Source organism: Diceros bicornis, chromosome 6, assembly GCF_020826845.1.
Source record: "Diceros bicornis minor isolate mBicDic1 chromosome 6, mDicBic1.mat.cur, whole genome shotgun sequence".
Lineage (NCBI taxonomy): Eukaryota > Metazoa > Chordata > Mammalia > Perissodactyla > Rhinocerotidae > Diceros > Diceros bicornis.
In genome coordinates, this window is record NC_080745.1 from 66,303,782 (window position 1) to 66,326,471 (window position 22,690).

General features: G+C 57.3%; 1 protein-coding gene across 1 annotated transcript; it reads left to right on the plus strand.

The window, feature by feature from the left end:
• Positions 1 to 9,652: 9,652 nt before the first annotated feature.
• Positions 9,653 to 15,123, plus strand: TLX1 (T cell leukemia homeobox 1). The gene is made up of 3 exons (XM_058542701.1): positions 9,653 to 10,235; positions 12,319 to 12,520; positions 14,829 to 15,123. The coding sequence occupies exons 1-3, from the start codon at positions 9,653 to 9,655 to the stop codon at positions 15,049 to 15,051; spliced, it is 1,008 nt and encodes a 335-aa protein (XP_058398684.1). The 3' UTR covers positions 15,052 to 15,123.
• The last annotated feature ends 7,567 nt before the right edge of the window (positions 15,124 to 22,690 follow it).

The following is a 22,690-nucleotide window of genomic DNA, read 5'->3' on the forward strand; positions in this document are numbered from 1 at the left end:
GGGATGTCACTGCTCATCTCCATGCCGCAGTAAAAGTCCCGGGTCTGCAAGAGTGTAGGCCTACAAGAGTGGCAGCATCAGGGTGCCGGGCCTGCCCCCAGCCCAGAGTCCTCCACCCTCACCACCTCTCCAGAGCCTTGGGCAGCAGGGCAAGAGGGTGTGAAGACAGCCACTGCTCCCCCTGGTGCTACTCCTCCAGAAGGTCCTGGTCCCTGCCAGATGCACTGAGCCTTTCTGATGGGTACAAGGCTCCCAGCTTTGGCTCACTCCACCCCTAATTGAATTCCTAGGGGACCCTGCCTTCACTGCATAACCTGGGTGGTTTGGCGAAACTCAGAGGGCAGCAGTGGAAGGCTGCAGCAGGCAGGAGGCCCAGGGCCAAGGGTCCTGGCTGGGGCTGGGTCTCTGTAGCAGTGCTGGCCACTGGATGATCCCCAAAGCCCACTGTAGCCCTAGGTTCCCAAGGCGGTGGCTCTCCTCCACCCTCCTAGGATCCCCATGGCTCAGGCCCTAGGACACCACACATGCAGACTTTGGGCCAGTCCCAGGTCTCCTGCTTCTGGGTGGAGAAGCCAAGAGTGCAAATTTGCCCCATGGGACTTGGAAGCATGGCCGAGTGCCCACCAAGCCTGAACGCCTTGGTCTCCGCAGCTCTTGGGTGGAGCTCACCAGACAAGGAAGTCTTGTAGTGTTGAGAGCAAATGTGGTTGTGTGTCGTGTTGAGGGGCAAGCCAGGACTCTGCCCCGGGCACTTGCAGTTTAGGAGCAAGACAGACACACAGACGTACTTCCTTCCCTGGTAGTTCCAGGCCATCTAGGACAGAGGAGTTATTTCTCAGCCACATGTGGGGGAGCTTCCTGTAGTGAGGGCACTGTGAGTCAGATGTCAAAGGGCTGCTAGCACTGGGTCAGCGGAGATGCGGAGGACCTCAGGGTAGGAGAAGAGCTGAGCAAAATTGCCTGCGCTTGGAAACCATTGTCCAGAAGGCCAGTTGGTAATGGGGGGAGAGACAAGTGTGGGTTCAGGGACCACACTGTTAATTGTTGGTGGTGGGGATTGGAGTGGGGTCTCTGGTGAGGCTGTGGTGGAAATCTAGGCTGAGAGGAAGGTAGGTGCCCAGACAGACACTTCCTGAGGGACTCAGGGCAGTGCCAGAGGCTCAGCCCAGCTCCCTGGCCTTGGAGTTGGCGTGGCCTCCAGAGGGGGGAGCTCCGTGTCCTTACATACCCCATGGGCACCTTACTCACACACAGCCCCACACTCTACCCTTAAACCACATTCACACACACATCCTCAACACCCCACTCACTGTGTGGGGGCTTACAGCTCTCAGTGCTCTTGCACACTCACCCTGTGGGCCACAGTCCCCAACCCACTCATTCACCCCACTTACTACACTGTGCCTGCCCACGCAGCACACATTTCGCTCACTAAGGCATCCAACTGGTCTACTTTCCACTCACCTCCCTCCCCCTCTCGCCCTCACTTCCCGAGAAGCTGGAGCGAGGAAGGGACACCGAATCCGAAGGCAGCTGAGAACGGGAGAGAAGGATGGGGGCAGGAGGGGCTCGGCCCCTCCCCCGTCAGCTCCGTCGCCGTTCTCCCATTAATCACAGCGTCGCAGTCCAGTTGGGGATCCCGGACGCGCAGTGCCACACGCAGCCCGCGGGACAATGGGATTATTTCCGGGGGGAGAGGCTGCCTCAGGCAGGGGCTCAGGCGGTGGTGCCTCCCTCCCTCAACCCTTCCCTCGGCAACCAACGAGCGCCTGAGGCGGAAAGGGCCGGGTGGCAGGACGGACACGGGTGGCGCACGGGTGGCAGGGCCTGGCCGGCCTAATTCAATTAGTTGGGCCGCCGCTGCCTCCGCGCCACTCCCGCCGGGGCTCAGCTCCGGGCAGCTGCTCTTTGTGCGCGGAGCCCATGCATATGGATACAGTCCCTCCCCCTAGGCGCCCCCACACACACCTCCTTCTGGCACCTGCGGCTCTGTCCTCCCTTTCCGAGAAGGCGAATCTAGGCTTCCCGGAAAAGTTGGGAAACTGTGTGGCTGCTTGTGAGCCTAATGTGGCCTTCGGAGTGTGTGCGTGAAGGGAAGGAGGTGGTTTTTCTCTGAGCAGGAGGGTCTGTCTGTGTGGAAGGGAGTGTACCTGTGGGTTTGTAGCGTCTGTGTGCACCTGTGTACCCGCGATCTGTAAGGTTGTGTGTGAAGGGAGAGGTTTTTGTTCTGAACCTGTGCGGAGGGTGGGTGGTGTGGTTGGGTGTGTCTGTGGGCACCTGTGTATGTATGCCTGAAGGAGGCTTTGAGCATCTGTGGGGATCGCACACAGGAGTGTCTGTGTTTCCGTGTGCAGGGGTGAGTGTGGGTCTGTGAGTCTGGGCATGAGAGGGTGTTGCGTCTGCTCCAACGCTGTATTTGGAAAGCCTCAGGGTGTCTTTCGGTGACCATTTGTGTCTGTGCGGGGGGTCCATGTGCAGTCAGGACAGAATGTGGAACATATTACCCCACCACCATCACCGCCAGCAGCAGCTGGGTCTCCCAGAGTGAATTCGTTCCCTCCTCTCCCCGCCTGGTGCTTTTCTGATGGAGGAGGAGCTTAATTTCAAACCCGAACTCCCGCTGCGGGGGGGGGGGGGGGGTTTGAAATTAACTAATTTATTCCGGGACACTTCCCGAATCCACGAATCCATGAGAGGCTCGGCAGAGGCAGAGGGCTGGGCGGCAAGGCCCTCTCATCTGGCCGCAGGTGGAGCAGGCCGATGATTTTCCATTCTCAGAACAGCCCGGCAGCTCAGCGGGCGCCTGCAGCTTCCGATGTGCCCTGAGTGCCGCGAAATTACAAGACCTGTGCAAGCCAAGGGGGACGAGCTCCTAGGAGACCTTCAACTCGGCCTACCCCCCCCACGAGACCTTCAACTCGGCCTACCCCCCACCCCCGCCCCCTGCAGCCCAGGATCGAGCTCCCCTGGGAGGCTGGGTACAGGGGCTTGGAGGTCTCCATCCGACCTTTACAGGGGCTAAATCTATGCTTCTGGAGGGGAGAGAAATCGAGATGAGAAGTCTGGGTAGATCCGGCCACTGCGGGCTCTCGTGACCCAGCCCGAAAGCTCCCCTCATTCTCAGCTTTACTGCTGGGTGGAGTGGGAGAGCCCGCACACCCCGAGGAGGTCCCGCCTGCAGGTCGGGAAGAGAGCCTGCCAGCCTCAGGCTCCTTGAAGGAAGTAGAGTGGTTCCTAGAAGGCGGTGGTTGCCCTCAGAGGCCTGGCCTGCAGCGAGCTAGCCCTCTCGGCTCCCTCTCCCTCCCCCGCACCTCGCTCAGGGCCTGGCTATCAGGGTGCCCGCTGCCACCCAAATTCCTGGGACCCGGCACCGACCCACCTAGAGGCTGAGTAGGGTCAAGGGTAGACGCCAAAGATGGGCCCTAACCGCTGCCCTGGATCCTAAGCGAGCTGCTCTAGAGGGCCCACTGGTGGGAAGCTGAACTCCATGCCCTCCTGGGCCGTGCCCACAGAGCCCTCCAGGAGCCATCGGAGGACAGCAGGGCCATGAGAGTCTGTCCTGCTCTGAACCTTCTTTCATCACACCCTCTGCCTACCCTTTCCTCAATTCTGGCGTCCTGAGAGGAGACCTAGCTTTGAAGATACAAGGGCAACAATGCCGGATGGTGGGCCCTGAGGGTGCCTGGCCCTCCTTTGGGAGAGAGTTGGCCGGAGAGAGGCCTAAGGCCCTAGTTTGCTGTCCAGGGGTGATGGGGCCAACAGCTTCTTTTCAGTCAGAAGCTGAGAGGGGGAGCCCTAGTCTCTCTGTCTTCTACTTATTCAGGGTCCCTCCACTGATGAGGAAATGTGTGCCTGTCTTTCTGTGTCGGTCCTCCGTCTCTGTTACTGTAAAGATTGGGTGGGGGCTCCTGGGGCTGATCCTGGACAACCCCCTCCCCTAGCCCTGAAGAATCATTGAGTTGTTTGGTTGGAACCAGCCCGACTTGCTCACTCCCTCCTTCTCCAACCTAGGCTCCTAGAGACAAGGGCAGAAGGTGGAGGGCCCTTTACTGGGTCTCTAAGTCCCTAAGTCACCAGCTGCGCCTGCCTCCTCCATGGAAGGGGAAATTTTCTGCCCCCTTTACTGAGGCAGGTGAGCAAGGCAGAAGGGGGAATTTGGTATCAGGACTCCAGACCCCAGTGGTCCCATCTTGGACCGCTTCATGTTACATATCCCCTCACATATTTCTCAGCCTGTCGCACCCTTTCCCTGCTAAATACCTATTGGGCATACCCTTTCCACACCCACAGGCCCACATATGGCCATTTCCCTGACAACTACCCTAGAAAATAACACAGCCCTCCCACGGATGCACACACACCATCAGCAGCACACATTACACTTGCACATAGTAGCCGAGGGATACCCTCACCTCATCGTATGTGTCCACTACAGAAAAACAGTTGTAGAGACACAAACTCTTATCCTGTTACAGAAAACACACACTCACTTGCATTCTCATCGACATACACATCCTTACATAGACAAATCCAGTTGTAAAAATGACCCAGACCTCTTCCTCTCTCCCACCACTCTTACTGACACACTTGCAGTTGTATCCCAACAGGCTAACACTAATCCATTGAATAGACACTCAATACATATTTGTTGGGTAAATTTAAAAAATTATTCCTCAAAGACATGCCTCGTCTATCTGCACAGCTACCCTCACTGTCATGCATACGTTCCCCTCCGGCTTTCCCCCCATGGCTGCACGGTCCCACAAACACAAAGTAATTAAGTTATCACACACACCCCTAAGCTAAAGGACAACCCCTGGCCCAGGGGTCTCTCCCAGAGCGGGGAGGGAGCCGTGTGGGATCCAAAGAGGACTCCCCCGCTGGCTGAGCCCCCCTTTTCTCCTCCCCCAGCCCCAGCTGCTCCTCTTTTAATTGGAGGCACTTCTTTATTCTGCAGGCGAGGGTGGTGGATGGTGCTTGGGGGGGTTGTTACCAGGCAGCCTCCAGGCTGGAACGCACCTAGACATGTGCAAGATACTCCTGCAAGGCAAGGACCACATCTGCCAAGTGTGGTGTTGAGGAAGCAGCTTGTAATGATGGAGTCAGAAGTTCAGCACTTCAGTCCAGTCTCTGTCCCTTTCCAGCTTTCAGTGCCTTGGTCTTCGCATCTGTAAAATGGAGATAACAAAAGCCATGTCACAGGCTTATTGACAATGAGATGAGATAATTACTGTGCCTGAAGGTACCTAGGACATCACTGGTGTTTTGTAAGTCCTGCTTTCTTTCCCTCCTCTCCTCTTTCCTAACAGGGCTGCTCTGCAAGGCATGCAAAAGCGCTGTGGAAATGCAGAAGCTTCACTGAATATAAGCTCTGCATGAGTCTCCTCCCCCATTTCAGGAAACTTTCCAACCTGCAGCGCTGTGCTCAGGTAACACTGCTTCCAGGAGGGCGGAGGCCAGAACCCCATGACTCCTAACCCTCTCGTCTTGTCTTCCCATGCCGAGAGGGTAAGCCTCGCCCTCAGCAAATATCCCATTGGAAGACAAAGGCTGAGGTCAAGCTGGACTCCAAGAACCCCAGCTAGGGGAGGCCATTACCTCAGTACTGGATTGGGATAAAAGTTGACTCTGATAAGCAGGAGAGGGAATCTCTTCTACAGAAGAGATCAGGCAGCCAGGCAGCTCTGAGAGCAGAGGGAACTCAGATGTCCCTGGGTTGCTGGATTTTGATGAGAAGAGCATCCTGTCAGTCTTAGCTGTGACCTCTGCCAACCTTAGACTGGGCCAGCAAGGATGAGGTCTCCTCCCAGGTACCTTGGACAATGGGTGCCAGATCTGAGGAGTTCAAGAGGTGAGTGAAGTGGATGCCCAAGGGTTGGAACAGGCAGGGTCAGAAAGCCATAGGGGCTGGAAAGGTGCAGCTGGACGAAGAAGAAGGAAGGAAGGGGAAGAGTGTTAGGAACTCTCAAGGGGTTTCCTGCATGGGCCAGAGAATGGCAAAGGACAACCTAGAAAGATAGGGTTTTAATTGCAGCAGGCAGAACTGTGATTAGACACAATTGTGACTTCTTGACTAAAAGGAGCAGGGCCACCAGGACCCAGCCTCAAAGGAAGCTGAAGTACCCCCTCCCCATAGTTTTCAGCCTCATACAGGGAAAATAGTTCAAATTTGGGGATCCCAGATCAATCCTCTTCTGTCTGTGGGACTTTGGGCAAGTTTCTTCATCTCACTGAGTCTCAGTTTTTGTTTCTTCTTTTTTAAAATGAGGTATAATTCGGGCCGGCCCCGTGGCTTAGCGGTTGAGTGCGCGCACTCTGCTGCTGGCGGCCCGGGTTCAGATCCCAGGCGTGCATGGATGCACCGCCTCTCTGGCCATGCTGAGGCCGTGTCCCACATACAGCAACTAGAAGGACGTGCAGCTATGACATACAACTATCTACTGGGGCTTTGGGGGAAAAATAAATAAATAAATAAAATTAAAATGAGGTATAATTCACATACCATAATATTCAGCCCTTTAAATCGTATAGCTCGGTGGTTTTTAGTATATTCACAAAGTTGTGCAACCATCACCACTATCTAATTCCAGAATATTTTCATCACTCCAGATAGGAACCTTGTATCCATTTGCAGTCACTTCCCACTTTCCCCTCCCCCTAACCCCTGGCAACCACTAATCTACTCTCTGCCTGTATGGATTTGCCTTTTCTGGATGGTTCATATAAATGGAATCATACAATATGTGGCCTTCTGTGCCTGGCTTCTTTCACTTAGCATGATGTTGTCTGGGTTCTTCCATGTTGTAGCATGAACCAGGACTTCCTTTTTATTGCTGAGTAATATTCCATTGTATGTATATACCACATTTTGTTTATCCATTCATCAGATGATGGACATCTGAGTTGTTTCCACTTTTTAGCCGTTACGAATAATACTACTATGAACATTCATTCCATTTTCTTAATTATTAAAAAAATGAGGATGTTTCTATTAACTTCACATGGTGGTTGTGAGTCTCAAATGAGATCATTGTGATGTGTGGCTGGCACACAGTAGTTTCTCAGTAAAACATTTATGTTTATCTATACTTTAGTTCCCTCAAGGTAAGAAGCAGGAAAGAGACAATTCAGGTTCAAACAACAACCATTAAAGAAAGTTATGGGGGGGCCGGCCCGGTGGCGCAAGCGGTTAAGTGCGCGCGCTCCGCTGCGGCGGCCCGGGGTTCGCCGGTTCGGATCCCGGGCGCGCACCGACGCACTGCTTGGTAAGCCATGCTGTGGCGGCGTCCCATATAAAGTGGAGGAAGATGGGCACCGATGTTAGCCCAGGGCCGTCTTCCTCAGCAAAAAAAAAAAAAAAAAAAAAAAAAAAAAGGAGGATTGGCGGATGTTAGCTCAGGGCTGATCTCCTCACAAAAAAAGAAAAAAAAAAAAAATAAGAAAGTTATGGGACCTCCTGGGTAAGGAGGTAGTATCTGGATTGGGTGGGGGAGAGGAGAGAGGAGAGAACTGGCAAGGGATTAGAGCTCTCCTCTCATGTTTCTGCTTAGTGTTTACAAACAACCACCAGCTCCACATCTGGCTTTGTCTTGAGTGGGCCTTTGTTCACCTGCCTGGAGTCCAGACAAGGTTTTCCCCATAGAGATGTGCTTCTAACCAGCAGCTGGGTTTCCAGGCTAACCCATAAAAGCAAGTCAAATCCAGCTCCTCCATCTTGATCAGGTCACTTAGCCTCTCTGAAATCTGGTTTCCTTTCATCTGTAAAATAGGGGCAATGCTCATCTCAAAGAGCTGGTGTGGAGGTTATAGTGTTCTCCATTACAATTACCATCTGGCTTATTGAATTTGCTTCTTTGTTATGGTCTGACCCCTCTATGGCATGTAAGCTCCATGAGGGCAGGAACTTTGTTTGGTTCACTGCTGTTATCCTAATGCCAAGAACAATGCCTGACACCTAGTAGGTACTCAATAAACATTTGTGGAATAAGGAGGTTCTTTCATTTGTTTTTCACTCCAGATGAGTATATTTTGTGGGTTGGGGCTGTACTGCACAGGTGGGAACACTCTCTTCAAGTGGAAGTAGCAGACGTGGCCAAAGCAAATATACTGCAATGAGACATGATAAGTAGAATATGAGCCTTCACATTCTAGCATCTTGCCTGATAGAGACAGCCCCTCCCTGAGGGCCTGAAATAGACCAGAATCTATTCTATCTAAATCTATTTGAATCTGAAATAGACCAGAAATAGATCCCAAGTGATCCAACCTGCGTCCTTCCCAGAACCTGGCTCCTGGGAGGGAACGGACCTTTCCCTACTGGAGACGGGAAAGAGAGGAAGCAGAAAAAGGGAGTTTCCTCCTTCTCTACTGGGCTCTAAGCCAGGCAGCCACAGGCAAAACTTTAAAAAGGCCTAAATTTGTCCTGGATGCACTTCCCTGATGGTGGTCCCACCACCCCCAGCCCCCACTGCTTTAGGCCCCTAGGCCTCCCTCCCAAGATTCCAAAAGTGAGAAAATAACTCCTTCCCCTCACCATAGTCCCAAGGTTTTTCACTTAGAATAGCCAGTCCTGGGCGGGTTGCTGGGTGAAAGCAATATGACTGAGTTCATTCACATACTGGGGGAACTGCTTCTTGAGGCATCGGTTTGTTTAAAAGGAAAGGGGTATCTTGAGGCATGGGCACCCTGGCAGCAGGCCCCAAGCCAACTCCCTTGACTTGTGCCTGACTTTCAGGAAGTCTTTCCTTCCTCAGTTTCCCTAAACAGGCTGAGTTGGGGTGGTTGTTGATATTTTCAACAACGTATAGCCAGTTGTTCATAGGCCAGTGTTTTAAAGAAGGACAAGCCTGAACTCACCTTCCTGCCTCAGGGGCCTAGGCTCCATACCTGAGGAGTAGACAGTCATCTTCTTTCTAAAGAGCCAGACTTGAAGTTTGGAGTAAATCCTCTGGTTGACAGACAGGTGCTTCCCAGCTGAGCCCCTGGGAAGATTCTCCAGTAGCACAGGGACATCTCTTCCCCAGAGGCCTCATAGGCTGGACCCCTTTGGCCCAATTTAAAGAGAGGGGACGGCTCCTGCCAGGCTGGAAAGAGGGCCTGACCTCCACTTCTTTGGGTCCGTCTTCTGTCTATCGGTCTCTGGGAATGGCCGCCTCCTGCTCTTTTTCTTTCTCCTTTTAAGTGTCTGGTTCCCCTCTTCTGTCTCTTCCTGAACTACTTCTCTGAGCCTCGGCCTCCGTCCCTCTGTCTCTGGCTCCTGCATCTGTCTCGGCTCCCGGCCTCCCTCTCCCCCTCTCCGCCCCTCCCCCGCGCTGTCATTCACCCCGCTCCTCTCCGCGCACAGCCAATGGAGAGACCCGGCCGAATCGGCCGGGCTCGCTCGCACTGGGCTTTTTCGCTCGGTGATTGATGTCCCAGAGTCAACAGCTAGCGAGCAGCCGGAGAGGGGAAGGAGCAGCCGGAGAGGGGAAGAATACGGCGCCCCCTCTTCTTCCCCTCCCTCCTACTTTAGCTCTCCTGCGCACTTCGCCTCCAAGTCTCCGCGCAGCCAGGCGCCACTGCCGCCTCCGCGCCCCTCCGCGCTGCCCCCCGAGCCAAGCACAGCGAGCGCCGCCGCCCAGGCCCCCCCGCGGGGCCGGGGCTGGGGGCCAGCATGGAGCACCTGGGTCCGCACCATCTCCACCCGGGCCACGCGGAGCCCATCAGCTTCGGCATCGACCAGATCCTCAACAGCCCGGACCAGGGCGGCTGCATGGGGCCCGCCTCGCGTCTCCAGGACGAATATGGCCTTGGCTGTTTGGTTGGAGGCCCCTACGCTTACGGCGGCGGGGGCCCCGCCGGGGCGGGAACCGGGGGCGCGGGGGCCTATGGCGCTGGCGGTCCGGGAGGCCCTGGTGGCCCGGCGGGCAGCGGCGGCGGCGGCGGCGGCGCCTGCAGCATGGGCCCGCTGGCTGGCTCCTACAACGTGAACATGGCCTTGGCGGGCGGCCCCGGTCCGGGCGGCGGCGGGGGCGGCGGCGGGGGCGGCGGCGGCGGGGGGGCACTAAGCGCTGCAGGGGTGATCCGGGTGCCCGCGCACAGGCCGCTAGCTGGAGCGGTGGCCCACCCCCAGCCTCTGGCTACCGGCTTGCCCACCGTGCCCTCCGTGCCCGCCGTGCCGGGCGTCAACAACCTCACCGGCCTCACCTTTCCCTGGATGGAGAGTAACCGCAGATACACAAAGGACAGGTTCACAGGTGAGTCCGGCCCGCGCGCGCCCCGCCTGGCCGCGGCCCGGGCTCTGCGCTACCCCTCTCCCGCCCGTTGGCTCCCTGCAGCTCCCTCTGCGCGCCAGGTCGCCCAGCTCCTCTCGGTGCTTCCCCCAAGTTCAGCCGCCTGCCACCTCTCTATGCTCGCGGAATCGCCATGCTCGAAGAGTTCTCCCAGACTGGGCCTCTCTGCGACTCTCCCGCAGGACCCCTGCTCTGAGAAGCGCTCCCTGATCCCCTCTCCGAGTCCCTGGGCTTGGTCAGGCGGAGGGAAGGGGGATGTAGCTTCGGGACTACCTTCGGCCGGCACTGGGGCTCTGTAATCTCAGAGACAGAGGCGCGATGTGAACAAGCTGTTTCTTCCGTCCCGGCCGACGTTCTCTGGCCCAGGCGGCGAACCCCAGAATCAGACGCAAGGAAAGAACAGGTTCCCCACCTCCTGTCCCCTACGCGCGCGCGCGCGCACACACACACACTCGCGCTCCGAGCTCCAGTGCCCGTCGCGCTGCCGGGCCCAGCAGAGGCCCCGAGCCCAAGTAAAGCAGCAGAGCTGGCGGGCCCTTCTTCCCGGACTTCAGGCTTCGTCCTGGTCGGCGGCAGCGTGACGCTGAGCCGCCCGCTTCATTTTCGTTCTGTCCTGGCTCTGTGTCCTTCCCCCTGGGCCCAGCCCAGTTCCCTCTGGCCTGAATAATGCACGGGCCAGGCTCGAGATCGATCGCCGGCCGAAGGACAACTCAAGGGACGATTACGCATTCGGCGGCTCTCCGCTGCCTACTCTGCGCCTGCCTCCGCTCGCCCCGGCTCCCTTCGCTCCCGCTTCCGCTCTCGGCACTCAGCTCTCGCTCATGCGCGGGCCCCTTTGCCCGGCCTCACTTCCCGCTGCCCTTACGTTCCCTGGATCTGAGACTACGATCCACCGCCAGGCCAGGCCCTCAAGCCCGCTGGGAAGCAGCCACGAGTTGAGCCTGGGTTCCTGGCCCGCCTTAGAGAGAGGAGGCAGAGGGGGCACAGGCAGCTGCCGACCGCGACTTGAGATTCCCGTAAGGCTCAGGGTCCAGGGCCCATCGGTGGAGGAGGATAGGCAGCTTAGAGTTAGACCTAGGGCTGGGCGACCCCAAGGCACCCCAGGTCTCCTGCTCCTGTTCCAGCCTTGGAACTTTGGCCCAGACTCTGGGTCTGTGCAAAAGTCGGGGAGGGGGAGGCAGAACAGCCTTTCTGCTCTGGGCCTCTAGGAAGGGCCTTGTATTCAAGGGGCCCCACTGCCCCAAACCAAGTTCTCTCAGGCCTGGGGAGGCAGGGCCTGGCGCCCATCACACTCCCCCCCAACCAGGCCAGGCTGGGCTTGAAGGGCTCTGATGGACTGCCCAGCCCAGGGCCCACTGGTCCTTGGTCTCTGGTGAAAGGTACGCCACACAGGGCCTACCTAAGGGAGCCACAGCTGGGCCTAATCTTGCTCCGGGCCTGAAGAAGTTTCTGAGGGAGTGAATGGCTGTCGCCTTGTGTTGCCCTGTGTCCTGTGTGTCTGCCTCTGTGCCTGTGCCTTTGCTTGTCTGTGTGTCCGCCTGTTTGGGTGTATAGATCTATAATTTGCTCCTGTGATATGTGATGTGTCTGTGTATGTTGCTGTGTGATGGAGGCTCAAGTCAGGACCCAGGGCCAGGACCTTGACCAAGCAGGGCCTCTTACTATTGGGCAGCTTCTCTGAGGCCGAGGCCTGGGGCAGCGGCGGGCTGCCACCTTTAGCTCGCCTCAGACATGCCCCTCAAGGAGACTGAGGAGGCCACTGCGGATGGGTCTGGCTGGGCACGTGGGAGCCTGGGGCTAGGGAGGCCTCTGTGGTGGCAGCGGCGGCGTCGGCCTGGCGGCGGGAGGGGGCCGTTTCCAGCAGCGGGCTTGGAGCTGAGGGCTGACGGGAGACCAGGGCCCTGCTCATGGGGTCTAGCCGCTGCGCTCGCTGCCTCGCGGGGTGTCGGGCCTGGGACGCCTCCTGACGCTCTGCCGCTTGCCTCTGCCGTCTGTCTGTCTCCCGCTCCAGTGGCCCTCTCACCCTTCACTGTAACACGCCGTATAGGTCACCCCTATCAGAACCGGACGCCCCCCAAGAAAAAGAAGCCGCGCACGTCCTTCACGCGCCTGCAGATCTGCGAGCTGGAGAAGCGCTTCCACCGCCAGAAGTACCTGGCTTCGGCCGAGCGCGCCGCCCTGGCCAAGGCGCTCAAAATGACAGACGCGCAGGTCAAAACCTGGTTCCAGAACCGGCGGACGAAATGGAGGTGAGCGTGCGGGGCAGGCGCGGCCGCGGGCGGCGCAGTCTCGGCAGCTCTCGGCTCGGGGCCTCTCTCGGGGCGTCTCTTACACTCCCTCTGCTCGCCGGTTTCGGATCGGTTCGGAGGAGCGGGCCGCTCCTGCTAGGCTCGCGGGGAGCGGGAAGCAACCGAGGCCGATGAACGGGATGGGGCTGGAGAGCCCAGCTCTGTTTTACTGGAGGCTTCTTGGCTTTCTGGCTGGCACATTCACTGCCAGTGTAGACGGGGCTGGTCGCCGCCGCTGCTTGGGGAAACAGGCGGGTTAGAACACAGCCTGTACATTCTGGGCTTCCTAGATTAGTGAGTCCTGAGAGGCTTTTTGTTTGCGCAAACACCCTTACAGAGATGCCTCCTCTCTCCCGGAGACTGGAGACAGGATGGCCCGTGCCTTGTTTCTGCGCCCCAGCCGGGGCTCCCGGCGGAGAGTCTGGGGCCCCAGACCGCCGGCTTGGGCCCTTCTGAGTCTGTCCTCCCCAGACGCCCAGCCAGCGCGCAGCCGGTCCCCCACCCTGGAAGGGGAAAATCAATCCGCGCCGGCTGCGGCGGGTTTTCCAGGGTCCCACTGAAAGGGGGATCAATTGGGAGCAGATGGGTGTGTGTGTGTGAGAGAGAGACATTTCCTTTTCTCCTGTCTCACACCCACAACTACACTGATTCTTCCCCCACATACATATCTACTTCCACCGCTCTCATCTTCTCTCTCTCTTACCCTTACATACATAACGCGTCCCCCACACTCCTAGGCAGCCTTATTCGCCGCACACACCGGCGCTGTCTCCGCCGCACCCTCTTGCACTCCTGCACGCTCCTGCACATATGGGCCGCATTCTCGGTTCCCCACACGCCAGGAGTTTCTCGCTAGCTCAGGCCTCAGGGGGGAGCGCAAGAGAGTCTGGGCAAAGTCGGCGGCGCCGGGCCGGGCGGGCCTGGGGCGGGAGGAAGGAATTGGAGTTTCCTCTTTTTCTGAATGAAGGCGAGGAATCTGCCTGGGATTCCGCCGTCGTGGCCACAAAGGAAGCCAGTGCCCCGCGAGCCTGCTGCCCCCCACCCACATTCCTGCCGCTGGGGAAGGGGTGGGGGACGCGTCTTCAGATCTCTGGAAAGCTAGTTAAAGAAGGAGCAGGGGCTAGCGGGGTAGAGGAGGCACTGGTGTACCCAAGGCTCACCCAGGGCTGCAGTCTAGGGCGGGGAGGGACTGGGCAAGTGGGGGGGGGCGGTGCACAGAGGAAGACAGAGCGGCAGGCAGAGAGAGAAACTGAAACACAAAGGGAGGGAGCAAAGATAGACACCCCACCCCAGGGAGAAGAGGAAAAAAACAGGCAGCCTGAAGAAGTCTTACATATAATAAAGGAAAGCAATTGATGACTAAAATCTCCATTTTCGTTTCAAACAAATTCCCTTAATTCTGCGAGAATGAAGGAGGTGAGGGTGAGAGAAAACAAGACATAGATACAAAGCCTAATGGAAGAGAAACATTCAGGCAGTTTGAAACTCAGGGAAGAAGGGAAGACCAGGGGCAGAAAGATACACAGAGCGAAAAGGCAAGAAGGGGCGGCGGGAAGGGGCCCGGCGTCCGCCGCTGGGAGAGGCCGCGGCTGGCTTCGCGCGGCTTCATCGATCGCCTACAAATTGCTTCTGGAGGCCCCGGGGACTCCCATTAGGTCTGTCCACCTTAGAGACAGACGTTTGATCTCAGTTGACGGGTGGAGGGGAGGCATTAAATGGAATAAGTGAGTCATCTCCTCCCTGGACCACCTCGGAGGAAGCCGGCTGGTCCGGCGGGAGTCCCGGCAGGGCACAGGGCTCGGCGCAGGAGGTCGGAGGCCTGGGAGAGGTTAGCCGAGAGAAGGGGGAGATGAGAGGTCCAGCAGGGCAGCTCGTATCCACCCGGCCCTTGCCTCTGCTCGGGACTGGTGGAGAGCTGAGGCCCCTCTGGCTTGGGACGGCGCCTGGTCTTCCTCAGGGCTGGGGAGAGGGGAGATGCCATCCTACCCCTGGCTGCGCTGTCCAAGGCTGGTGGAGGTGAGGGCTCTGCGCGTAGACGGAAGCCCCAGCTGCTCGGGCCTAGCAGACTTCCCCACAGCTCGCCCGGGATACCTCCGCGCCATCTACTTTTGGGGTTTCCAGTCTTTGTCGGAGTCAAGACCCTCAAGATAAGGGAATATGTTAAAGGGTCCCAAGCTCGAGTTGGGGGCTGTGAAGGGGAGCAGCGCTGGCACAGGTTGTGTCCGGGAACCGCACCCGAAGCGTCGGTAATGGCTTGTCCCTGGTGCAGGCGGCAGACCGCGGAGGAGCGCGAGGCCGAAAGGCAGCAGGCGAACCGCATCCTCCTGCAGTTGCAGCAAGAGGCCTTCCAGAAGAGCCTGGCGCAGCCGCTGCCCGCCGATCCGCTATGCGTGCACAACTCCTCGCTCTTCGCCCTGCAGAACCTGCAGCCGTGGTCTGACGACTCCACCAAGATCACCAGCGTCACGTCAGTGGCGTCGGCCTGCGAGTGAGCCTGCCCGGTCCACCCCTCGTCCAGCCAAGGGGTCGCCGAAGCCTGAGAGCCAGGACTCTCTCCTACCCCTCCTCGCCTCAGATTGCACGCGGGAGGGGAACGTCTCGCCCCTTCGCGCCGGCCCGTGGATACCAGTCTCTCTTGGAAAAGAAAAGTGCGCGGGACAGGGACGCGAGACCTCCTCCCAAACGCCCATGCGGTCCCGTGCCCTTTGGAACTCTTCAGACTCTCCCAGTTTGCGTCTATTTTATTTTATTCTGATTTTTAACGTGGGAGCGAGAGAGACAGGGGAGGTGGGGGAAGAAGAGCTTCTGGGGTCCCCAGAGGACAGCACAGGCTGTCATTTGAACTTGCCCTGGGGAGGCGTCCTTTCTGTATCCCACTCCTCATCACGCACGGACATCGATAGGCCCACACAGAGGCAATTTCACTATCCCTCTTGGTGTCACCCCAGAATCACAGGGGGCCTATGGTAGAGTGTCATGTACACACAGGGCCACAGCCTTTGCACCTTTGACCTTCACTGTCAGACATAAGCCAGGGGTGACCCAGACTCATTCTGAACAGCATGGCATTTCTCGCAAACACAAGGCCATGGCCACACTGTGACACCCCATCTCACACCCCTCAGCCACAGTATCGTCACTTGGCCTGCTAGGCCCCCATCACACATCCTAGCCGCACCCAGGTACGCACAGGCAGTTTCACAGAAACTCAGCCCATTTCTCCAGCTCCTGTTCGTAGGGGGGTTTAAGTTATGCACTTATAAGGTGTTTTCTGTGTAACCATTTTATAAAGTGCTTGTGTAATTTATGTGAAAAAATAATAAAACCCTCCGGATCCGGAGTCAGGGCTGCCTGCTCCTTGCTGAGCCCAGCACCTTGCAGCTGCTTGGTTTTGGTGTGAGCTGGTGCTGCCGGGGCAGTGCTGGTGCCTGAGCTTGATAGACATCTGGGGGCCAGGACCTGCAGGCTCTGGAGAGAGGAAAGAGGAAGGGGACAGACAGAAAGAAGGCAGAGGTGAGGAAAGGAGGGAGAGCTAGGCTCTCCAGTGACAGCTAACGCTCGCTGGGGAATATATGGACGTCTTTGGATGTAAGAGTTGTGTGTGTGCATTGTGTGTTTGTGATGGTGTGGGCAATCAGGATGTTACTGATAAGGAATATTTGTAATAGTGTTTAAGCATGTAATTGTGTTTGCAATTACTGTGTATAAGTGGTTGTTTCTGTTTAAGTTGCAAATCAAAACTATCATTTTACACAGGGACTTGTAGTGGTGTGTATGTAACCATGTGTGAATGGGACTGTGTCTTTTTGGGTAATTGTGTCATCACCCACCCGTATTTGGGGTTGTGTATGAATCATGTGTTAATGTTTGTGAGAGTACATGTTAGTTTCTTCTTGTGAAGCTACTTTTGTGCTAAATATGTGAATGTTTGTGATTGTGTATCATCTTTCATTGTATGAATGTAATTGTGTGTAAGTGTCATCATGTGTGAGATGTGTATGTTTTTTTGTGTGTGTGTGAGAGGAAGATTAGCCCTGAGCTAACATCCACTGCCAATCCTCCTCTTTTTGCTGAGGAATATTGGCCCTGGGCTAACATCTGTGCCCATCTTCCTCTACTTTATATGGGACACCGCCACAGCATGGCTTGACAAGCGGTGCGTCTATCCGCGCCCAGGATCCGAACCTGTGAACCCCGGGTCGCTGAAGCGGAGTGTGTGAACTTAACTGCTACACCACCGGGCCAGCCCCGAGATGTGTATGTTAACTGTGTATACTTGTTCATGACAGTATGTAATTGAGGAAGTGAATATAGTGGGGAGTGTGGATCATTGTGGATGACTGTCCCTGTGGGTGAGTGTGTGGTTGTGTGTGAGTGGGTGTAATTGTGTACTGGTGGTGTACATGGTGGTAGGGGTCTAAGGTGGGGTGGGCAAATACGTTGTGGGGGTACCAACATCCCCTAGGAATTCTGAGGTCCTAGGCCCTTCCCCAGCAAGCTGCAGAGACTGGGGCACACTGAGTCAGTAATTGGGCCAGGATCCTCTGTCGTGCTCTAAGAGGGACTTGCCAGCTCCCAGTGCTAGCCTGGCCTAGGAGAGATATAAATAAGTGACTTCCTAGGACCTTCAGGGATCCTCTGCACCACTCTGGCCAGGATTGCAGCCACAGTACACACACACTCCCCATAACAGCTAGTCCCCACCTACTAGACCAATCTTAGGTATGCAAAACTGACTTGTGCCTGCTTTTCTGGAAGAAGCCAGGTGGTGGAAGGTCTGGGGAACATGCCACCCTAGGGAAGAGGAGTGGGGGGATAGGAGAGTCTTTCTTTTGGGATAGGAGAGTGAGAGAACATCATGGCTAGAAACTAGAAGCAAGTGGGGTGTGGAGCTTGTTCCTACCTGCAGAGCTATGTGCACCCGGATGAGGGTGGGAGGAAGAACCATAGAAACCGTCAGAGCCATTGTCCTTCATCCCTGCCCAGGCTGCCATCCTGGACCTGCCATACTATATGGGGACAAAGAGCACAGCAACCTCCCACCCAAGGAGGCCCAAGGGAAAATTTGGCTGGGTGGGGAGTGGGCAGTGTTCATCCATCCCTCATCTGTGGCCCCCTTGGACTCGGAGAGGAAGATTTTGAGTCCAAAGGATGGAGGCTGGCCCCTCTGTCCCCACCCCTCAGGCCCAGTGGGTGGCCAGGCCCGGCCCTGACAGGCTGTGTATTGGTGGTGGACGTAAGGTCCTGGCGCAACGCAGGATCTGCATCGGGTCCCTACCCGCACCGGCAGCCGCACCCAGTACCAGGCCCAGCGAAATCCGGAAATGGCCTCCCGGAACCGCAGAATTGTCTCCTGCCTGAGCAGGTCTGGCTGTCCCCTCCCCTCCCCTCCTGCCGGACCGGAGCTGCTCAGCCCGCACCTTCTTCATTCCGTGTGGTCTCTCCTCCATTTGCGTCTTAAGGACGCGCCTTCAACGTCTCCCGGCTGCACCATTCCAGAATCACCGATCTGAGGGGAGACCGGGGCCTTCTTCCCGCCTCCCAATCCCGGGGACTTCCTCAAGAAGCTGCTGCGCCCGGAGACTCCTGGATATTTTCCGGCCACAGACTGTCCAGCTAAGGAGCTGAGGCAGGAGAGGGGAGCGGCTGCCCGGCCCCAACACAAACCCCCAAACCGACTCCAAAATCTGGATTCTTCACCGCCATCCCTCAGCCCCTCTTGTGAGATAAACGCAAGCAAAATTAGGCACAACACATACCCTTGCCAAAATACCTCCTATCTCCCCGATCTTCGCAACCAGCTAGGGCTCACACTCATAATCGCGCGCGGGGGAATGCCCCCTCAGCCCCGCTGCTCTCGGACCCTGTCCAGCTCGTCGGGGACTCGCAGGGAAGTGGGCATCCCGCAAGCCAGAATCCGGAGCGCTGGGTCCCTGGCGCAGATTGCAGGCGGCCACCCGGCTACCACTACCGGCTACCCGGACACGGCGCCCGCTCCCGGCGCTCGCTGGAGGCCCGGGTCGCGCGCTCTCCCGCGGCCCCTCCCAGGCACCCAGGCCCTCTGGCGCAGCGTCCCAGGGGTGCCAGACTCCCCAGGGCACTGAGGCCCTTGGCGCTGAGGGAGCACTCAAGACTCCCCTCCCGCCGCAGGAAATTCGTTGAGACCGAATCTCGGCGAATCCCGCATCTGCCGAGGGCCGAGGCCGCGGAGAAAGGCTGGGATGGCAGCAGGGGCTGCCCGGGGCAGCTGGACCCCCACACCCAGTCCCGAGTGGGGCAGAGGCTGGAGGGGAGGAGGCTTCCAGGGTCACAGTCACGGCCAACTACCCGCAGCAGAAAGCTCACAACTCCTGGCCTGCCACTGCGCCTGCCCGAAATGGTCGGTCTCTGTTCAAAAAATAGAAAAGTAACACATTATCCGCATAATTGTGTGCAGAGGTGCAGAGAGAAGAAAAGAGGAATTAACGAACCTATCTGGGCAGAAAGGCCCCCTTCCTTCCTTGGCTTGAGTGAGCTGAGTGCACTGACGAAATTCCCATGTGAGCGAGCCCTGAGCGCCAGCTCAGAACTGGCGCAGCCCAGCGCGGTGGCCGAGTGGGTGGCGGCCTGTGGGGCCCAGAAACCCGTGCAGGGCTGGGGTCCTAGAGGCCCCGTGCCGAGGTGGCACCAGAGAATCTGGCTCAACCTGTTAACTATAATAGCGGCTTTGTGTGGCCGGATCTGTGCTTGGGGGCTGTGTGGGCACGGCTTGAGCACTGCCTTGTGAGGCCCCCTCTGTGGTGGCAGGTGTGGGGTTTGCCTTGGGCCCAGGACTCAGGTGGGGCGTCCTGTTGGTGGTGTGAGCGACTTGCAGGTGGGCAAGGTAGGTTCCAGGTGTAAGAGACGACTAAGCATGGACCACCCTCCCGGCGGTGCAGAGCTGGAGCAGCCTGGAATCAGCCACTATGCTGTGCGAGGGGAGCTTTGGCCCTGGGGCTGCCCCTAGGGCCCTTCAGGCCAGATGCTGGAGGAAATGGCCTCCCTCATGCTCTGCTCCTCCTGCTCCCCTCACACCCACCTTCACACACTTGTCACTTGCACACAGCCTCAGAATCCTGCTCCTAAGCAGCTCCTCACTCTCCTAGGCGCTGCCTAATCAGCTGAGTTGAGCCCCACGTCCGGACTGCTGCCTGGGCAACTCACAAGAGCTGCCTCCACTTTCCCCGCATGGCTCGAATCCACTGCCCACTGTGGGCCCAGGGAGGCCCCTGGCCCGGCTCACCTGCACCCACGCCCGGATTCCTTAGCCTGGGGAGTCCGATAGGAACAGACTGAGGGAGGGAGAGGGCTGGAGCCAGTTCGGATTTTCCAAGGAGCTCAGAGCTGACTCGGAAGATATAGTGCGTGCGATGGATGGGGTGGGGGCAAGGGGTGAGCGGAGGGAGCGATGCGGTACCCATGTTGTGCTGAGTGGTGGGTACAAACTCACATCCTCTCACTCACAGCCTGCATGGCTGTGTACAACCTCACATACCTCCTCCAACTATGCAACGACTGGGGCCTGCGCCGTCACACAAGGGGAGCTACAGGTGTGCGGTGCTAGGCACACACACGCACATGTACAGTCTCCCCTGCTGGCGCTCGCAGTTACTCACGAGCTCAGGCCCGTCCCGGCCCCCCAAGCTCCTGTGGCGGTTACCCCGTGGCCACCCCGCCACGGGCACTCCTCTCCTCTCCACCCCTCCTCCCGGAGCCGGGAGAGAGGAGGGCCTAACCCGACTGCCGGGCGGCGTGAGGGTGGGGATTGCGTCCGCCCACTCTTTCGCTTTCAGACCGCACCCCGTGTGCCTGAGGCTGGGCTTGAGGGCGGCGGGCAGCCCGGGGTTCCGGCCGAGGACCCTAGCAAGGCCCTCCTGGCTCCTGAAGCCTACGGAAACCCGGCCTTCTTGTGTGTGCGGGAAGGTTGTGAGGGGCGCGGGGACGTGGGGCGCGTGCCCCCACTGCTGTGGGCCGCCCTAAGGGCAGGCTTTGGTGGGAGTTGCTGCTGCTCCCTCACGTTTCCCGCCCTGTGGTCCCAGAGCCCACTATCTCCGGTTCCTGCGGGAGGAGTCGCAAGACCCAAAGCTGGAGGCGGCGGGGGCGACTCAGCAGCCGCCAAGAATTGGGAACCGAACTTGGGGCGTCAACGCAGAAACGCAGGACAAGTGAGTTCCGGGCGCCCTCTAGGGGCCGCGCAGGGAGAGGCACCTTGAGCCGAGGCCCCGGGAGCTTTGGGTCCGAGCGACCCTTGGTAGAAAATAATAGCCTGCGTGGAAAATAATAACGATAAAAATATTAATAAGCAACATTATTGAGCGTTTGCTGTGATCCAGGCACTGCACTAGGTTTTAAAAGTATTAGTACATTCTAACACCCACCCTATAAGGTAGGTGGGATTTTCATTACACTTTATAGACAAGGAAAATTGAAGTCCAGAGAGGTTAAGCCACTTGCCTAAGAGCACGCGACTGATAAAAGGTGGGGCCAGCATTCCAACCCAGGGTCTAACCCTAGAGCTAGGGTCTCTAGGAGGGATAGGGTAGTCCAGGGGTTTGGTGGATTTGGGGAGGACTAGAGGTGACACTCGACCAGCCCCCTCAAGGGATGTCTCCTTTTGAGGAGGGAGTTCTTAGCTCAGAGGTCCTCTATGAGTTTGCCCCCAGGACTCTGGAAAAAATGCTTCCAAGTCCCTCCAGTCCACTGGGCCCCCTCTGGCTCTGACTGCCCACCCTTCTGCAGCACTGCCAGGCCTATGAGACCTCCTCTTCCCCCACACCTATCCAGCACCCATCCTTTGGGCCTTCCCAGCCTGGGCTTGCCACCTCCCAGGAGCCCTCTGGGGTTGGAAGGGGGTTCTGTGCACTTTCACCCCTCCTCTTCCCTCTCTGGGTGGGTGGGATGGGAGGCCTCAAACAAGCAAAAAGTTAAAAATACAAGTGAATGAATCATACTTTATTAGACAAAGGAATAGAAAACCAGGAAGGAAAATCTTTCCTCTCCTTTTCCATCTGCCCTGTGCAAACCTGTAGCTGGGGGAGGCTGCTCTGGGCTGGAGGATGGAGAAGCGCGTGTTGGGGTGGGTAGGAGGGTGCAGCCTGAAGGTCAGAGAGTCAAGGATTTTCTATCCACCTTTTAGCCAGTAAGATCCAGTCAGAATATGGAAAGAAAAGAGGGCAGAGCTTTCCCTTCTTCTCTGCCTCTTAGGAGGTGAGGTTAGGGGAGGTGTCCCTGGGGAGGTTCTTTTATATGCAATATAGGACGTTTTCATTTATATTAAAGAGCTCCTGCCAGTCTGGAGTGGGCCTAAGATTCCACATTTAGAACAAGCTTCTGGTGGTGCCGAAGCTGCTTGGAGGACCAAGGTCTTAAACTACCACCCTTTGAGATCTAATCCTTGGTTCTCAAACTTGCCTGTCAAATATGGCCTACCGTCTTATTTTATTTTCCCAAGAATATTTTTTTCCATTTTATTTAAAGAAATGAAAAGTACAGGCACAATTGGTACCTCTTCTGATACAGTGTTTTAAAATGGGCTCTCCAGCACGCCACAGACCTCACCACTCCCTGTTTGTTATCTTGCATCCTGCTGCTTCCCTGTTACCTGCATGGCCCCTAGATCCCCCATACCATCTCCTTCTGCACCTGTCCCTCTTTCTAAAATCCTCTTTCAGTCCCAGGCAGCTGCTGAGGTGGCTTTGAACATCAGCCTAGGTTTTGAGCTCGGCTTCTCTGCTTCCTAATCTCGGGCAAGTTAATTAAATTTTAGGAGCCTGCAGTTTCCTTGCCCAAATTATAGGGCCAGCCCTTTCCCGGATTACCGAAGGGATTAAGGAGATAACGCAGGTAAAAGCGATTGGCTCTTCGCAGGTGCTCCGGGAATGGCGCAGGGCGCCCCAGGGTGGCTTGACCTAGTTTTTCTACGCACCAGGCGGGATGAGGCGTTAGGAGGCGGATCCTACAAATTGTAGGGGCCCCGCCCTCCCCGCCTCTTTCCCAGACGCTTGATTTCCCGGGGAAAGCCCAGTGGCTGCTCTCCTCGCCGGGAGCTTTCCCTTCGCAATGCTTCAAAGGGAGGCTATTGTGTATTTAGGTGCCGCGCTTCCCGCCCCTCCT

Bases quoted from the DNA above. Each gene is read 5' to 3' on its own strand.
- TLX1 (XM_058542701.1), top strand. From the start codon at position 9,653: ATGGAGCACCTGGGTCCGCACCATCTCCACCCGGGCCACGCGGAGCCC. The intron at 10,236-12,318 runs GTGAGTCCGGCC...CACGCCGTATAG, and splicing joins CACAAAGGACAGGTTCACAG to GTCACCCCTATCAGAACCGG. The intron at 12,521-14,828 runs GTGAGCGTGCGG...TCCCTGGTGCAG, and splicing joins AACCGGCGGACGAAATGGAG to GCGGCAGACCGCGGAGGAGC.